The sequence below is a fragment of the Artibeus jamaicensis genome, unplaced genomic scaffold (assembly GCF_021234435.1).
Source record: "Artibeus jamaicensis isolate MK-2021 breed Jamaican fruit bat unplaced genomic scaffold, CSHL_Jam_final scaffold_3151, whole genome shotgun sequence".
Classification (NCBI taxonomy): domain Eukaryota; kingdom Metazoa; phylum Chordata; class Mammalia; order Chiroptera; family Phyllostomidae; genus Artibeus; species Artibeus jamaicensis.
Window position 1 is genome coordinate 2,090,642 of NW_026522037.1, and position 18,068 is coordinate 2,108,709.

Below are 18,068 nucleotides of genomic sequence, written 5' to 3' on the forward strand. Positions count from 1 at the left end.
GCCACCGGCGAGTGAAGAGAGGCCGCCCCGTGTGTAAACACCCGGCCGCGCCGCAGGGCCCCGCCTCGGCCGTCTTGCAGCACGAGCCGCACACCACCAGCCGCCCGTGTCCGACGCCTCCCAGGCGCGCTCCAGCGAGGCTGTCTCCAGGCAGGGGGGTGGCTTTCTGAGGGAGCTGGGGTTTGGAATAGGGGCCGGGTGCTTCATCAGGAGAGGTTAATTTCAATAGGGGGGCTACTCAGGAGGTCCCCTCACCACAGGGTGCCTGGGAAGACCAGACACTTCGCATCCAGTGGGCTGCTCCCCTGACACCTTCCCGCCCACCCACCGCTCTGCGCCTGCCGCTCATCAGCTCTGTGGCTGGTGCCCAGCAAGAGGGCAGCTGGGGGCAAGGGCAGCGGGGGCGGGGGCAGAGCAGCTCCTGTCGGCCGCTGGCTGCCCCACTGTGGAGACTCGGAGAGAGCAGCAGCCACTGCAGGGAGCACCGGGCTGGCGCAGGGCCCCTGACCTCTGGGCTGGCGTGGTCAGCGGGGGTGGGCCCAAGGACAGCACGTCCGCCTCGCCGAAGACACGGTCCCCAGTGGAGCGCCGCAGCCTGCTCCCCGGAAGGCGGTGGGGACTGCGCAGCAAGTGTGACTGGCTCACACAGAGCATCCCCGGTGTGCGCCCCTGCGGGGAGCTCCCCAAGCCCATTTGCGTATCTGCACCACAGGCTGGGACGCACTGCAGGGACTGCAAACACGTCCCCTCCAGAGCAGCACTGCGGCGCACGCCAGGACATGCCCGACGCAAGCAGACACGGTGCTGCTTTTTCACGAAGAACATGTGGGCCGTGGAGCCGAGAGCGGGGGGGCAGGCCCTGCACCCCAGACCGGACCTTCCACTCACAACCTGCACTGTGGGCCTCTGACCCTGAGACCTTTCAGCTGGACAGAGAAGAAAATCAGTGTTGTTCCGAAGGCGTGAAAGCTCCCAAGTCAGGGGTTCGGTGAGACCGTGGCTCCGCCACAGCCTGGGCCTCGCTCCCCCCTGTCCCCTCCGAGCCCCACGGGCTGACAGCCTGTGCCCCATCTCTGTTTTCCTGTGTGGGGAGCACTCTCCCTCGCAGGCCAGCCTCTGCGTTTAGGCTTTCGCCTCATGTTTTCCTCCTGCCTTAAACAAGGGTGAGGTACAAAGTGGTATTTTATGAGTTGTGAGTCAGCCCGCCTGTTTCAGCTAAGTTTCTGACCCGGGCTGACCGTGTATGAGAAGAGGAATCGCCAAGTTTAAGAAAGCGACGACCAACCAGCTTCCTTCCACCTGCTCAGGGCTGCGGACAGTCGCGTGTGGGTGGTGGGAGTCAGCGGCACAGGAAACATCAGGCCTGGAGCGATGGTTCCATTCCGCGGAGACCCTGTGTAATTGTCCGTGAAATCAGACCGGTGCTCGCCCAGATCCCTGCCGCGCAGCTCCGCCCGGGCGCTCAAGGGGCGGACCCAGCAGAACTCTGCCTCCCTCCTGAGACCAGGCGTCTGTGTGCCCCAGTACCCGGAGGCTAACTGGGAGCAGACGCCCCTCCCAGGGGGCGGGGGAGGTGGCGCCAGAGGGAAAGGCTGAGTCAATCTGCTCACTGGACACAGACCAGCAGCGGACAGGAAACCCCATTCCGAGGGGGAAGATGCCTTTCCTTGGAAGTCTCCAATCGTGGCCACTTCCCTTTTCTTAGTAGATGGGCAGCGCCTCGAGGCCCCCACAGTCGGTGTCTGTGTTCTTTAAACAAAAGCAGAGCGGGCGGACCAGACGAGCCTGTGGACCCCACGCAGGCTGCTCCTGAGACAGCCGGATTCCAGCCTGGGACCAGGTGTGATTACTTGGGTGCACTTTGTGAAGCATATTTCTCAGCGGTGCCACCTTCTCACCTGGCAGTGCCATTTTCCCGACAGTATGTTGGCACTCCCTCAGTGTCCAAGAACCAGGGGCAGGCCGGGCAGACGGACCCAATTTGGGCTGCGCTGCCATGGACCCTCCACCAGAGGTCAAGGGGAAGGTCGACATCTCCCTGAAGAGGTTCAAAGCCCTTGGGCCAGCAGGGCTACTCGACCAGTCATCCCAGCAGCAGCCATCCAGAGAGTGGCGTTCGAAGACACCGCTGCTGTTCTCCTCCCGCCAGTCACAATTTTCTCGGGGTGGTGACCCCAGAGCTCCCAAGGGGAGAAGGGAAGGCAGTCAGGTGGCTCTGGGTGGCAGAGCTGGCCGACTCCCCTCCCCGAACTGCCCTCTACCTCGGACAGGCCCCAGCTCCTCATCCAGGCTCACTGGGGTGAAGACCAGGCCTTGGGACCACCAAATGCTCAGAAAGCCAGCCGCACACATCTCATTACAGCTGATAGTTCCGTAACGGTACCCCCACCACCGGCCCCCCGTCACAGTGCGCAGGGCACTGTTCCCCACCAGGGATTTCTGAGGGTGTTTAGCAGCTCAGTGCAGACGGGCGCAGTCCACCGAGAGGCCAGAGTGGGCTCTTCAACAGCTGCTGCCCCCCCCCCCCGCGCCATGATTCTGGTCTAAATGTTAGTGTGGACCAGTGGCCTGGTGAATTATAAAGGAGCCTAAAATGCTGAATATGCTAACTTTGGAACGGAAAAATTAAGCAGAGTAAAAATGGGAACATTTTTTCCTGTTAATTCCGAAAGAAGTCTCTTGGTGTGATGGCCCTGCCCCGACATTTTTCACCGTAAGTGGATTGCTAACTACCTCGTTCTGGGTTGAGATGCTGCATCAATATTTTAAAATGTTTTTTATGAAAAATGCACACGATTCCTGGAGCTACGACAGAGCGCTTAAAATAAAATGTGGCTTCAGGTGACGACGGTACAGGAAGGGGAAAGAGCTTTTTTCCCCAGCGGCAAGAAAGCGTTACAGAAACGCTAATGCAGAAGATTCTCGGGGACCCGCTGCGCAGACCTGCCCCGTCAGTCTGAGGGTGCCCGTCACACGCCTCGGCCCTTCGTTTGGGGGTTTTAAGCAGCGTCCAGTTTGGAAGAGTCGCGTGTTTTCCGTTAGTCTCTTTCACAGCATCACGGTGTCCGTGTCTCCAGAGGAAAGCGCTGCCTGACTCCCGCAGTCCTGAGAGCCCGAAATGGAGGCGAAATGGAGGCGTGGCGCTGGTCGCTGCCGGCTCAGAGCAGCCTGCGGGCCAGGGCCTCGGGGGCTGTGAGCCCGCACTGGGGTGGGGGACACGGAGCGGAGCAGGAGACGGCCGCAGAGCGGAGGCGGGCGAGCGGGCGGATGGGTCGGGTCCACAGGTACTTAGGGAACTTCGGGGGTGCCGTGGTTGCAGACACGGGTGACGTGAAGAGGTGCGCTGGAAGCCCATTGGCAGAAGCCCCCCACGTCTTCCTGGGTGTAGCAGTGGGGCGAAGGGTGGCCTCCAAAGATGAGTCTGAAGGGGTGGAGTGGCCTTGTTGGTTTTGCTTCATCCCCTGCCCGCCGCTCATTGAAAACAGACATCTCACCTGACTCCCTGATGGTGCACGCGTGTGGAGTGGGAGACGAAAGGGCCAAGGGCGCCGGAGGCGGAGGGAGTGGCCTGCGGAGGGAGTGGCCTGTGGGCGTGGTCTGTGCCCGAGCAAGGCCTTCTCCGCACCTGTGCTTCCCTGATGTGTCTCATGCAAAACTCAGACTGTAAGTCCCACACAACAGACCTTCCGTGTGTAAACCTCAGGATTTTAGGAGGAAAAGGGAAAGGTTTAAGCTACAGCGTGCCATTTCGATCTTATTAGTGGTAATGGGTATCCTAGAGAAACTAATGTAAATGCGAACATTCAGAAATAAATGAGCGTGGAGCTCTTCCTGTCTTCCTCCCCATGCAGAGAGCGCCTTCGAAAGCTCCTTCGCAACCATCCCCTCATTAACCTGTGACTGCAAGGACTTAATCGGCGCGGATGCTAAGCCCTGCGCAAACACAGGCGTCCGCACTAGCAATTTCCTCTCTGTTTGCCGTCGGGCTAATCCACTCGAGCGGGTCTGGCCCTTCGAGCGTGTGATGAGCTTGGCCTCCGGATCAGCCGTGACGGCTGGGGGCACCCAGACGTGACCGTCCTGTTCCAGCAGGCCTTGCCACCCCCCGACCTCCGGCTCGTTTTAAAAGACCACATACCTGTGCCTGCCCGAGAAATTGTAATTCATGAAGCGTCTCGGCTCCAGACAAACCTTCTGGGGATCCTTTCTGCCACTTCTTACCTGACGGCCTCCTTAGAGGCTGGGTTCAGGTCTGCTCTCCCCAACGCCGCTCTGCCTCTGAGCACTCGGGCGGCAGCCGCCACCGGTCTCAGGTGCTCAGTCCCACAGAGAGGGGCCCCCTGCGTTTCGTGGAATGTGACAGTGTGGGCCCTTCTGTGGCTGCACAATTTCACTTAGCCTAGTGGCTTTAATTCCAGTTTTAGTGTTTTCCTGAATGTCAGGGTTTAAGTAAACTCAGTGTATAGTTTGTGGAGAAATATACTTAACATTTACCATTTAATTATTGGTAAGTGTCTGGCAAAAGTGACACTCGGCTCACACTGCTGTGCAGCAGGCCCCACCATGGTCTCTAGAACGTTCTCGTCTCCTCACACTGGGACTCTGTGACACGGGGACTCCCCATGACACATTCGCTGCCCCTTCCCCACCCCCAGCCTCTGGCACCCACCCTCCTCCTTCCTGTCTCTGTGAATTGGCTCCTCTAGGGACTTCACAGAAGTGGAATCGAACAGTAGTTGTCCTTCTGTGACTAGCTTGTTTCACTTGGCACGGTGGCCTCCAGATCCCTCCACATTGTAGCAGGTGTCAGAATTCCCTCTGGTTTCAGGGCTGAACAGTAGCCATTGTCTGGATGGACCGCCCCGTGTTCCTCCGTGGCCCATCAGTGCCTACCTGGGTCACTGCCACCTTTGGCTCTTGTCAGTACTGTGGCTGGGAACTTGGGTGTGCAAGTACCGGTGCAAAGTTCAATGTATCTGACAGTACAAGTGCGTAATTTGCACTTGTACTTGGTAAAGAGGGTTAAGACACCAGCCCACCCTGGGGCAGGTTGGAGGATGCAGCCACTTCGCAGGGTGCTGGGGCCCGACCGCGGCACTTTGCAAGTTCAGTGAGGGCAGTGGAGGCAGCGTCCGTGGGGGGAAGGGCCCAGCAGGGTTGACCCGGGGCACATGCAGACCCCTTGTCCCAGCCGCACTGGGCACCTTCACTGCGATGGGGGCGTGACCTGCTGCAAGTCACAGAAAGTCGCACTGGGAGCCCTGCATCCCCTGCCCGAGGCCACTCAGCATCCCCACTACAAAGCTGGTAGTGCAGGCAAAGGAGCTGTCGTTTCAAGTTTGTGCGTCGATCATCGGTTCCGATCAGAATGCAGGTGGGACACCGTGGGCACTGGGAAGAACTCGGTGCCACAGCTGGCATACACAGGGACCAGCAGAGCTGGGCGGTGGCCGCGTGGGTGTCCCATGGTCAGTCAGGGAGGCAGGGCATAGGGTTAGTGACCACATGCACACCGTGGGCAGCCACAGCAGCGAGCCCAGCCAGAAACCCTGAACCAAAGATGAGATCCAGGCGATCTCATCTTGGACGGGAGGGTCTGGAATCTGCTGGAGAACGTTCAGGAAAAGGTCACCACCCCGCATGCACGCTCAGCAAATCTGCTGATGAAGGGAAGGTCTCAGCTCCCCAAGTCCACTGCCCCCAACCCAGTGCACCTCACGCCAGCCTCCGATGTGCCCTGGGCGCAGGGGCTGGAGAGCTGACTGGCCGGTGCTGCGTTGAGACCACTCACATTTGGCAGGGGGCGGGAGTCAACCCTGACCTCTGCCCTCGCTGCGTCCGCTCCCCTAGCTACACTCACTGCTCTCGCTCTTACAGACGAAGGCCTGTGGGACATGTTCGTGAAGGACGTTCCCCGGAGCGCCACATCCTACACCATCAGCCTGGACAGGCTCAGGCCGGGAGTGACCTACGAGTTCCGGGTGGTGGCTGTGAACCAGATGGGCTACGGGGAGCCCAGCAGCCCGTCCACAGCCGTGTCAGGTAGGGTCCCCTCCACGGGCACTCTTGCTTCTGAGGGGGGAGGCCAGCACGGGACCCTGCCACTTGCAGACGCTGTGGCTCATGGGGCCCTGCGCAGAGCACGCAGTGCTGGGTGGCGGTGTGGTGCCACAGCACCAGCAAGGCCGGCGTGCCCCTGGGACAGCGGGTTGCTCTGGACAGCGTCAGACCGCGGGGGTCCTAAGGAGAGGGCGGCCAGCCTCCTCCTTGTGGAAGCAGAATGCTGCCGTGTCCTGAGGAGCCCGGGCCCCTGCCTATCCAAAACCTGTCCCCTTTATCCCCACGGCGCCCTGCTGTGCCATCCAGCGTGGTGTCTGCCGTCCGGTGGGTGTGTCTTCTGCGGGCTGTGACAGGTTCCCTGTGCCTCCCGGCATCCGAGGCCTCGGGACCAGCTCCCCTGCAGGGGACACAGCGAGGACACTGAGTGGGGCCCCAGGGCCGTCCGGCACCTTCCGGAAACAACCCCGGTTGTTTGGTTTTAGTGAACAGGATAAAACACGAGACGAGTATCTTCCTTTAGAGCAACTTGTCAATGAAAACTTCTCAATTTGTTTCTTGAAGAACATCCGAACCTGGGGCTGGCTGTCCCTTCAGTGTCACTGGGGGCTCGAGCTAAACACAGTGGCCCAGCCCCGGGGGCCCGGTGGGTGGAGGGTGAGGCCGACAGGTAGCCAGATGGACCCCGGCGCATGCCTGCCACCCACAGGCCAGTCCGGGCAGGCGTGGACGCCGTCCAGCTCAGGCGGGAGCAGGGGTAGGATCAGGGCACCTCTGGGCTGAGACCTCAGCCCAAGGCTTTTAGGGGGCCCACCTGGTTCCATCTGAGAGCAATCTCTGGTGGCCAGGCAGGGGGACGAGGGCCCAGGTGATGGCAGTGTGATGGGAGGGACAGGCCCCTGGAGACAGGAGGCTCGGACACTTTGTCCCTCTTTCCCTTTAACCCAGACGCCTTGGAGAGCCCCGGGCTAGAGGGGTCTCAGGTGGGGCGGCTCCCACACAGAAGGCGGGACAGCGCTGCCACTGAAGCCCTGCCCAGGCCAGTGGCCTCGTCTTCCCTGCACCTCGGGTCCCCCCGCACCCCAGCCCCAGCCCCAGCCAGTTCTCAGGCGGGAGGCACGTCTGGACGTCTGTCCAATGTCACCGCATGCTCACGTCTGCCCTCAGCCCAAGCGGACGTCCCGTTCTACGCCGAGTGGTGGTTCCTGCTGGTGCTGGCACTGTCCTGCCTCGTCGCCGTCCTGCTGGCCGCGTTCGCCCTGGTCCTGCGAGGGCAGAGCCGGAGATACAGGAGCTGCGGCACAGGTGGGCTGCCCCGCCCAGGGTGGGGGGACGGCGGTGCGGTGCCTTTCTGGGGGTGCCAGGCTGTCCCGTCTGCCCTCAGAGTGGCCGCGTGTCTCAGACACACCATCCGGGTCCTTCAGCCTCTGAGTCTCGGTTTCCCCACCTGCACCCCGTGCCAACTCAGCAGCGTTTTCTAATGTGATCAGAGGGTGCGCAGTGCCAAACTGAGGGCAGTTGTGCCTCAGTCAGGGCCATGAGGACCAGGGGCCGGCACACGTCCCAGCTTTACGTGTCCCATACACAGTGACAGAAATCCCACAGCACAGCTGTCTCTCAGCCCAAGTCTGTGCCTCACCTTCCACCCCACAACCCAGCACTGAGCCCATGGTGGCCGATACTCCTCCATGTCCCCAGCACAAGCGCTGTGCCTGGCACACAGTAGGTGCCTGACACACAGTAGGTACTCAGGAAGTGCTGCTGCTGGATGAGCTGCCGTCATTAGAGAAATTGGAGGACGTGGGGCAGAGCATCCATGAGGGAGCACGAGTGAGGCTCCACCTACAGGAAGGTCGCGGCGGTGTTTCCGGGGGGCAACATGGTGTTGCTTCTGGCACAGAAGGGCACCCGGAAGGTGCGAGGGGAGCCTTCGGGTCTGGGCAACGCTCCGCACCGGCTGTCCCGACGGGGCCCCGCCCCACCCTGGAGAGCAGCGCACTTGCTGCGCTCTAGGGCCCTCGTTTACAGACGTTCCCGTAATTGCCAGGGGCCACTGGTCTCCCTGGGCCCCAGACCTCAGGCTGCCCTCCCCCCACCACGTCCCCACCGCTGGGCTCGCTGTCTAGGGCCACCGGGCTGCTCCCGTCAGCTCTGCCATCCTCCTGCTCAGGAAACAATCCCCCCCCCCCCCCGCCGTGAGGCTGTCCCCGGGGGGAGCCGCCACGCTGGCCCGCTGCTCCGAGGAGGGACCTACGGGATCCCCGCCCGGCCGCCAGCACCGTCACCTCGCAGAAAGGGTTAATGAAACCCCGGAGCGCCTTCCTGCGTGCGCTGTGAGATTAAGAAGTCCACCCCCCTCTCCCCAAAAAAGGATGTTTTTTCTGTATAAATTCACCTCGAACCAGTGGTCCTGCATCGGGTTTTGTTCCTGCGGACTCATGGGGCAGGGAGGGCGTGTCGCTTCAGTGAGTCAGCCCTGTGCCGCGGCCCTGGGTCTGGCCTGGGAGGGTCCCCCATTTGTCACGCTCCCATCCCACTGGGAGACAGAGCTGACCTGCAGCCTCTGGCCCTCGGCCTCACCTGCGCTGTTAACTTCACACCACAAATGGACCCTCGGAAAAATACCTGGCCCCCAGGACGGACCCTCCCGCCCAGGAGACACAGAGCCCAGCACCGTGCTGGCACCGCCTCACCCCACACCCTCACCGGAACCCTACTTCCTGCACCCCAACACGACCCTCCTCGGCAGGTTTCCTCGGCTCCCGCCTGACCATCCCCGCCACCGCCAGCGCCCTCATTTCCCTGGGCGCTCTGTGCTGTGTTGGTGTAGGCACACTGAGGGGGGTGGGGGGCAAGACCCCCGACAGAGGGGACCCTCAGGGGTTAGAAATGCGGCTGGCCCACGTGGACTCCGGCGTGGCGCTTGCCTGCGACGCCGGCTCACGGTCCCGGTCCGGTCCGGTCCCACTTCAGGTAAAGGCCTCTCCCACGTGGAGGAGTCCGTGACCCTGGACAACGGAGGCTTCACTGCCTTGGAGCTCAACAGCCGGCACCTCAGTGTCAAGAACACCTTCTCGAAGAAGAACGGGACCAGGTAGGGACACGCAGCTGTGTGCCAGAGTCAGGTCTCCACACCCGCTGGTCCCACCGAGTGCCAGCAGGGACAGCGTGGCGTCCGGGAGGGTAGTCAGGGCAGACGGTGGCAGTCCTGGTGTCGTAAAAAGAGGACAGGTCTCAGGTGAGCAGGGAGGCGACCTGGGGAGACCCCACAGCCCTGGGCGGGCCCTCTGTCCCAGCCGAGCCTGGGGTTAGTCCCTGCGAGCCCCGCAGACTGGGAACTTGTTGCATCTGTTGCTGAAATGGTATCAGAGGTCGTGAGGTCAGAGGCCGTGGGTCTCCTCTAGCTCAGCCAGAGCGCAATCCCGAGGCGGGGACGGGGCACTGCTGTGGGGCGCGCCCTCACGGCTTCTGGGGTGTCGGCCCCAGGTCCCCACCCCGGCCGAGCCCCGGGGGGCTGCACTACTCGGACGAGGACATCTGCAACAAGTACAACGGCGCCGTGCTGGCCGAGAGCATGAACCTGCAGGAAAAGTCGGTGGACGCGTCCGAGTCCGAGGTCAGTGTTGCGACCCCCTCCTGCTCCTGTCCTGAGCCCTCTGCTTCCTCGAGGCGCCTGGTGGCCTGTCTTGGTTGAATGTGACAAGGACAATGGCCTCGTTGACAGACGGGGGAGGGATGCGAGGCTCCACGCTCAGACCCACAGCCCCAGTGCCCGCCAGCCCCTCAGACGGCCCCGGCCTCAATGGCACAGACGCCCCCCGGCGGGCTCCGGGAGCAGCGGGTCCCACCCCTGAGCAGACCCGCCTCCGCAAGACGTGCCCAGGAGGCGAGGGCTCTGGGGCGTGGTTCCAACAGTCCCCTTCACAGCCAGTGTTCCAACGGGCCACGTGCCCCAGGTGACCTTGGACCCAAGACCACCCTCCTTCCTCCTGCTCTCAGAACCAGGCCTGCTGTGTCCCAGGGGTGGCTGTGAACTTGGTGGCCTCTGGACCCCAGCCGAAAGTTGGGGGACCTGAGCCCTCGAGACTGAGAGAAGCGGGGACACCCTACCCTCCCCCACATTTCTGCCCCTCTTGCTGAAGGGGTCTTTCCTCGAGGCAGCTCTGGTCAGTTAACAGCGGCCAGCAACTCCCCCTTGAGACAAGGCCCTGCAGCTCCACCAGGGAGCTCTCTCCCAGAAAGGGGCGCCCCTAGACCATGGCCACCCCCCGACCCCGGGCCTGCGAGGGACCTCCAGCGCCCTTTGTGTGGAGTTCATCTGTGGGGCTGAGCAGTCCAGGGCACGAGGGTCACAGGGGAGCTGCAGGACAGACCTTTCCCAGGGAGGCAGCGCGGTGGGGACTCCACCAGGGGCTCGGCCTCCCTGCCCTCCCCGCCCCCACTGTCTCCGATCTCCTGCCACCTGGGAAGCTGGCTCCCTGTGGGTCCTAAGCTTCCCCGGCTCAGGTCTGCCAAGCCTCAGGAGGGAGAAATCACCAGGCCGTTCGCTAGATGTGTAGGCTGACCCCACCTCTCAGCATTTTTACTCTAAATCAATATGTAATCTAAAATAAGTCTAACCTTCATTCTGACCTAAATTCAAGTCTCGTTGAGCTCTGAGGCTCAATACAATGGCTTCTCTTAAACCACGGTTGCTACATGAGCTCCCAGGGAGAGGGGAGGGCAGGTCGTGCCTCACCTGCTGGGCTCCCAGTTTCTGTTTACAAAGGCCAGGGGGGCCCAGTCTGCGCCGTGGCCCTGGGCACGGAGAAGGCAGCCGCAGCACTCCGTGTTCGGAACGCACATCTGCCTAAACCGGGGCCGTCGGGCGAAATCCTGCCAACCCTCCCCCGCCAGCGTGTGATCAAGAGTCAGCAGTCTGCTTCCAGCTGCTGGAGACCGAAGCAGCAAGCAGAAGGGCAGGCCGGCCCTCCGCCGACCGTCTGCCCTGGCAGTGAGGGACCCAGCCTCACACGCCCTCCTGGCCCTGGGCCCTAACTGCCCGCGGCCCCTGCGAACACGCAGGTCCCTGGGCGGCATTTGGGGTGGGCCTGCATGAGCTTGGCGGGTGGCGCTCTCAGTGGCTGTGTGTTGAGCATGAATGGGGCACCTACCTACTCTGAGCCAGGCACAGGCTAATGCGGCCGCAAGGTAGGGCGATGCGCCGCACCAATCACACGACAAGGCCAAGGCTGAAGTCATCCAGCCCCTCTTCTCAGAGCTTAACCATACCCGCCCCTGCGCCGTCATCCCTCCAGCCTAGCGCCACGGCCTGTGGCCATTTCTGCAGCGGCCAGAATGCGGCCCCTGCGTTTCGCACTATTGGTTCTTGGAGGTGTTCCCAGAGCGGCTCCCTGGGAAGCGCTCAGTCCCTCGCCTGGGGGGGTCCAAGGTCCCATCTGGCTGATTTCTAAGGAGGGTTATCAAGTGCGTGCTGGCACGGAGCTGTGCACATGCAGCCATTCGTGCGCACACACGTGCGAGCCTAACTGCAGATGCAGTGCACAGACATGAGGGCAGGGGTGATGGGGGCAGGGAGGGAGGAGCAAGGGATGTGGAATCCACTCTAAACCCTGCAAGGAGGTCGTCATGACCTCGTATGACACCTGAGGACACCAGGTGTCAGGCCGCCTGACCGGCGCTCCCCACTAAGGCCCCGTGGATCAGGGTAGACGTCTCTGCTGTGAGGTGTGGCCTGGGGCGCGCGCACCGACTCCAGAACATGCATGTGGTCTAGAAAATGAAGCACATGCTCTAAGCCACTGGCACCATTGCCAGAGGCTTTACATGGCCGTTTGTAAAACACTTCTCCCCGCCGACATTCGTGCCCCTGGGGACAGGCCGCTGAGCGCCCACCAGCCGTCCTGGAAGCCTGCATTCTCGCAGTGAGAAGCCAGCCAGGTCCTGACCTCGGCCGTCCTGGGTGGCGCTGACTTTTGGCCTTGTCCCTTCACACCCAAGCGTGACAGAACCAGAGTCCAGTTCCAGGACTGTCACAGCGCCCCGAGCGAGATCTCGGGGGCCCAGAGGGAGCAGGCCCAGGTCGGCCGGCCCAGGACGTCCAGAGACGCTGGCCCAGGCCTCTGCAGACAGGGCTGTCCCGCGAAGCTGGCGTCCCACCTCGCAGCCGCGCTGCCATCCTTCCCTCAGGTGTTATTTTTACCGGTTTTCAGAAGTACCGCTCGGGCAAAAGTCCAAGCCCCCGCTCACATATGCCTGCTTGGAAGTAAGAGGGCTCGTCACCGTTTTATCACTGCTTGTGAGTTACATCAGGGCTGCTGTCCAAACCACATTCTAAAAACGTTTTCAAACCACAAAAATAGTTTTCAAAGATCTCTCCTGCCACAGGCACCTCGGACAGCCCGGACAGCCCCTCGGACCCGTGGACTCCCTAATAACGCCTGTCACCTTGCCGATGCAAACCCAAGAGCCCTGAGATTATCGCTGTCAGCTGCCGGCTGGGCCTCCGTGTGCCACCGGCAGCTCCCACAGCTGCTCAGCCACCCCATCCAGGCGCTCACACCCACACACACGTCGACACTTCCTGTCACACGGGAAACTTAGGGAAGAGACCCCGCAGCACTGTTTTCTCTCAGTAGTTCTGTGTCACCGAAGCACATGCCCAGCACAAAGACATGATGTCACATAAACACGAAGAGAGCGGTGGCAGGAGGCTGGTGGCCTCTGACTCAGGGCCCTCCCCTGCAGGACACGGCAGCGCCCCTGCAGGAGTCCAGGCCCCCGTGTGCCAGGGGACCTGGCCGTTCTCCCTTCTCCCCTGGCTCCTGTGTGCACCATGGCTCTTTCCCCCACAGTGGCTTTTGGAGCCACCTGGCTGGATCTTTGTGCCACGGCTGCAGCTGGGTCCCCACAGGAGGAGCTCCACTCTTCCCCCAGAGAAGTCCCAGAGCAGGTGCCCGTGTGCTTAGCATCTGTCTCATGCCCACCCATGAACCGATCACTGTTTTCAGAGACACAAGCTCTCCAGCCCTGGGAGAGGGCAGGGAAGGATCGCTTCCTGAAGGTCATCAGGAAGGTCAATGCCCAGGCCCAACCTGGGGACGTGGCTGAGAGCCAGAGGACCACCGCGAGCGCATCTCCTGCCAGGGCCTCTTCTCAGCACCCATGTTGGTCACCAGCCCCCTGCTGTGGGACCCTTAGGTCCTCGGTGAGAAAATACAGCGGGACTTACAGCTACCCAGCGTTTGGAATGACGCTAATTTTATGCATCGCAGCAGCGTGCACCTGGCTGGGACCTCCGGGCGCTCACCCTCCGAGCCAGCTGCACAGAGGACTCTTCGAGATGCTGGCTCTGGGGGAGCGCTGAGACCCTCCAGGCCGCACCTTGGCCCCCAGCTGCCTGGACTCCCGCTGCTCCACAGCGCGGAGAGCTGCAGGGGTGGCGAGAGAGGGCAGAGAGCGGGACAGGAGGGCCCGGGAGTCACTGCCTGGGCTCAGGACCTCTTGACTGGAACCAGCGCCACTCGCTTCCCCTGAGGAAAGCCAGTGGAAGCCACGCCCACCGGTGTTTCTCCGCCCTCTTATTGGATTGTGGTTGACCCCGCCCCCTCAGCTGGGATCCCGGGCGGGGTCTCACCCTACCTGTTCCCAGCCAGCAGGACCCTGGGCAGGCCCCTGGCTTCTGCGGGTCTAGGGTCTCAGCACAGGATGAGGAGCTGGGGTCACCTGCTCCTCCTCCTGCTCACAAGCATCCTTCGCAGCGGGGGTGGTGGGGGGAGGGGACGCAGAGCGCAGCTATTCGGCCCTACGGTCCTCATGACCCCTGACTCCCATCTGCCAGGCCTGGAGCCAAAGTGTGGTGTGAGCGTCCTGGGAACATCTCAGAGAAAAGGGCGCCTTCAGCGGGTTTCAACGCGCACACACCCGACCTGCGCTTCAGGAACCACGGAACCCAAACCCGTGTCTGGAGAAATGACAAGCGCAGATCGGGGAGGGTGACAGGCTCCCTGCACAGCTTCAGTTCCGGCCCCACGGCCCCAGCTCACACCGAGCTTTGCCTTGTGACCGTTGCGCCTGCCTCTCCTGCTTCTAGGCCTCTAGAAAACACGATGGATCTTAATCCGCAGCCGCAAAGACAGGTGTCTGACCTTGTCCAAACCCCTGCGGCCAGCAGGCTGGCTCGGAAGCTGCAGTTCTGGGTCTGGGGCTGTGTCCTGTGCCGTGTGACCTGTCACTGGGGTCGGAGTTGTGCAGCAAACCCCAGGAACGTCGGGTTTCCCAAGGTTTGGAATCCCGTGTGGGGGTGTGGCCCATTGGGCTGAGGGAAGGGGGAGAACTCCGGATACAGGGCTCAGGCCCACCCCCGTGCACCCCAAAACTGGCGGCCTGGCTGGCGTCTCTGAGCCTTCTGCCATCCAGGGTGCAGAATGCGGCCCCCACCTCATCGGGTGGTACAGTCACATACCCTGTGTCCCCTGAGAAAAAGCTGGGTCACCTAGACCACTGCCCTCCTTGCCCTCCAGTCATGGAGGAGCCAATGTCCCCTGCGTATCCGGGTGTGATGGGCAGGGACATTAGTCAGCCCCACGCTCCCCAGAACTCCGTGAAGAACGGAGGACTGCGGGTTACAGTGCCGTCACCAGCTCACACATAACAACCCAAGCACCCCAGATCTCTGACTTCCGGTGCTTTCGTGATTCATGGTCTGGAGTGAGGCAGATCTCCCGACCGCTCCTGAGGGTCACAGGACACCCCCCACCCTCTGCACATAGGTGGTTTCGGCTCAGCCTAGAGGCTCCTGGGGCAAAAGGCTGGCACCCCCAGAGGGCAGGTCAGCCCACCGTAGAGCATCCTGCTGGACAGGGACAGGGGCGTTCACTCCCTGACCTTCCAGGGAGGGAAAGGGCAGCAGGCACTGTCCCCTCCTCCCCTGCCTGGCCACTGGAGCCCGGTCCCCTCACACCAGCTGGTTCCGGAGCCTGTACACTGGGCTCTTCAGGAATCTCCCTGCCCCCCCCCCCCCCCCCGGACTCTGGGAGCACTGAGGGCTGCTCATGGCGGAACTGGGAGACAGGGGACGGGCGCGAAGTGGCCTGGGCCCACCTTGAGCCTTCAGGCCACTTTGTCCACAGACCCATTGGTGACATATCAGCGGCCAGGGAGGAGACGCTGGGCTCAGCCCGGGTCAGGCTGCATGGGAGCAAGAGGGTGGGGTGCGGGGGCTCGCTGTGCACCTTGGGGGGTGGGGAGGGGAGACGGGGTGGGAGTGGCTGGCTGATGTGCGCTGTCCCCGGGCCGACCACTCCCTCCTTCCAGCTCAGCCCTGCTGCCCCCCCCCCCCGCACCACCCTCCCCGGTGTCCCCTGCTGGCCTGAGCCCCGCGTGACCACACCCTCCAGAGACCGCTGCCCCCCCCCGTCCCCCCTCCCCCCTCCCCAGTGCCTGGGCCCATCCCCCTCACAGCCCGCTCTCCCCCAGGGCACCGACTCGGAGTCCGAGGACGCGCCGCCCCCGCACTCCTTCGTCAACCACTACCTGAGCGACCCCACCTACTGCGGCTCCTGGAAGCGGCGGGCCCCGGGCGGGCGCGCGGCCCCGCACCGGTACGAGGCGGTGGCGGCGGCGGAGGGCCCGCCCCTGCACACGGTGGTGACCACGCAGAGCGCCGTGTTCGCGCCCGCGGGCCTCGGCGCCCGGACTCCGCTCACCGGCTTCTCGTCCTTCGTGTGACCGGCCTCGGCCAGGGCCACCGCGCCGACCTTCGGACGGTCCGTCTGCCTGCGGTTCGCGAAGACCCCGGCAGGCGACGGCCTCCCTGCTCGTGAACGCTGGGTTTCAGTTAGGACGGTTTTTTTAATGGCTTTTTGTAACATCGCTGCAGGAAGTGGGTCTCTTTGTTTTCTTTTCTTTTTACGAGAAGGCGTATTTCACGGTGCGACGGCTGGGCACCCGGACCCCGCAGGCCCCAGGCCCGGGGAGCGGAGGAGGGGCCGGAGGGTGGGGCGCGACCCGCCTGCCTCCAGGCCACAGGCCTCTTCTCTACCTCCCGGGCCTCCTCTATCCGGACAACCAGCGGCTCCCCTGACCCCCGTGGCTATCTGGCGGCTCCGCCCTGGGTTTGAAAAGTGAATGTCCCGTCTGGGCTCAGCGCCACCGGGCCCGGCTGCAGCTGTCCCCGAGACACCCTTGCCAGGTGCTCACTGGTCCAGGGGTCCACCCGACCGCGCTGGGGGCGCGGTGGGAGACTGCGAGGTGCTGTCCGCTGACCGGTGAGGGCCCAGGGGGGAATCATGGGGCTCTTGTCTTCCTTTCCCTAAACTGGATAGTGAAGGAGCCCCCCCACCCCCGGACCCTGGAAGCCCCTGCTGGCTCCCCAAGAACACAGCACAGGCCAGCCCGCGAACCCCGGGGGGGAAGACAGCGCGTTCCGGAATTGCCTGTTGCGTGAGGTGTGCATTGTTAACCAGAGTATTTTTTAAATCTTTTTATCTTTTTTTAAAATATGTCACATGAAATGAATGAGTCTCTGCTGTCTCCAGGTGCCTTTTTATTAATTGTTCAGCTTTGTACATGGGAAACACGGAAAGTCACAGTGTCTCCAAATAAAGCAACGGCTCTGAGAAAACGAGGTCCCAACCTGCCTCGCGCTCGCCCACTGCACCCCCACTGCACCCCCCCCAGCCGCCCCCACTGCACGCGTGACACGGCCCTCCCAGTGAGCGCCACTCTGCAAGCTGAGGGTGTAGCTGCTGTCCCTTCCCTTGGTCCCAGGCCAGCTTTTTAGCTGGTTTTCTGGAAAGTTTGTTTCCTCTCCATTACTGCTGTGTTAGATTTTTAGCTGCAGAAAAATAGCATGCTCCGCTCTGGAAACCTGCAAGTGAAGCCCTAGCCAAGCATCCAGCCCGCCCCTCACTCACATTATTGGTGACAACCGCCCGGTGGCTGAGGCGCAGGTGGCCAGTCCCCCAGACAGCCCAGGTCTGGGTGTCCTGGGAGGGCCCACGTCCCCACTGACTGGTTGGACTGCAGCACACGAAAGATCCGAGGCCACTCTGTCCACACCCCCAGGGTGCAGGGAGCAAGGCTGGAGGGGCAGGTGGGGGAGCCCGGGCCCAGCGCATGCCCCGTGGGTCCACGTGGACCCGGTGCTCTGTCTGCTGTGGGACCCGCCTTGAGGGCGGGGCTTGGCCCTCTGCCCCCAGAGTTGCTGCCTGGGGCCTGGGGCCAAGGGGAGCCTTGTGCTGGGCGGGAGGTCCCTCTGCACTTTTCAGACCGCTCCTCTCCCTCCCACTCTCCACCCCCCACCCCTCCACTCCCCGCTGCGCCGCCAGCCCTTCTCTCTCTCAGCAGACGGGGACATTCAGAACCAAAACTCCTAGATGCTCCACCCAAAGCCACTTCTGCTGAGAATCTCGCCCAGCTGACAGGACAGGACAGTCCTGGGGCCCAGAGCCCCTCTTTCCTGCCAGCCCCAGGGCGGCGACGCGGTCGGGGAGCCTACAGGTTGCGGCGGGCTGTCTGGGAAGACAGACTGTGACTGGACAAGGCGGACAGACGGCCTCAGTGTGCTCTACGCTCTGCGCCACTCCGACCCCGCTGCGGCCAGAGGGGGCAAGGGCTGGCCCGCTCTGGGACCCGGTCCACTTGGTATGGGGTGTGTTTTTCACTTTGGGGTGTGGTTTCATGACAAGATGACCCTTTTCCAGGGTCATTCTCTTCCCTGTATTGCCTCTGCTTTGAGGAAACTCGCTTTGTGTGGAATTCTCTGTGCGCGGAGGCTGCGTGGTCCCGGGGGCTGCGGGCGGCCTGTCCATGCCGGCCCCCCACCCCCGTGGCCTGGGGCCCCGGCCATCAGCACACCTGCACCTGAGGAGCCGAGTGGGTATCTCAGCTGGGTGCCGGCCTCCCGGGGGACTGTGGGCATTGAGAAGGGGTCCGAGGTGCTGCAGCCCCCAACCCGCTCCAACGCAGGACTCGAGTGGGGGAGCCACGGACCCGGCCAGACACCAGGG

General features: G+C 62.8%; 1 protein-coding gene across 1 annotated transcript in view; it reads left to right on the forward strand.

Annotated features, from left to right (window-relative positions):
- Nucleotides 1-16,684, forward strand: part of SDK1 (sidekick cell adhesion molecule 1) — a 577,655-nt gene extending 560,971 nt beyond the window's left edge. The window contains exons 41-45 of the mRNA XM_053656995.1: nt 5,878-6,042; nt 7,225-7,362; nt 9,031-9,151; nt 9,544-9,673; nt 15,535-16,684. Of these exons, the coding sequence (XP_053512970.1) occupies nt 5,878-6,042; nt 7,225-7,362; nt 9,031-9,151; nt 9,544-9,673; nt 15,535-15,786 (806 nt within the window). The 3' untranslated portion in view covers nt 15,787-16,684. The remainder of the gene's footprint in view (nt 1-5,877; nt 6,043-7,224; nt 7,363-9,030; nt 9,152-9,543; nt 9,674-15,534) is intronic.
- Nucleotides 16,685-18,068: the final 1,384 nt, after the last annotated feature.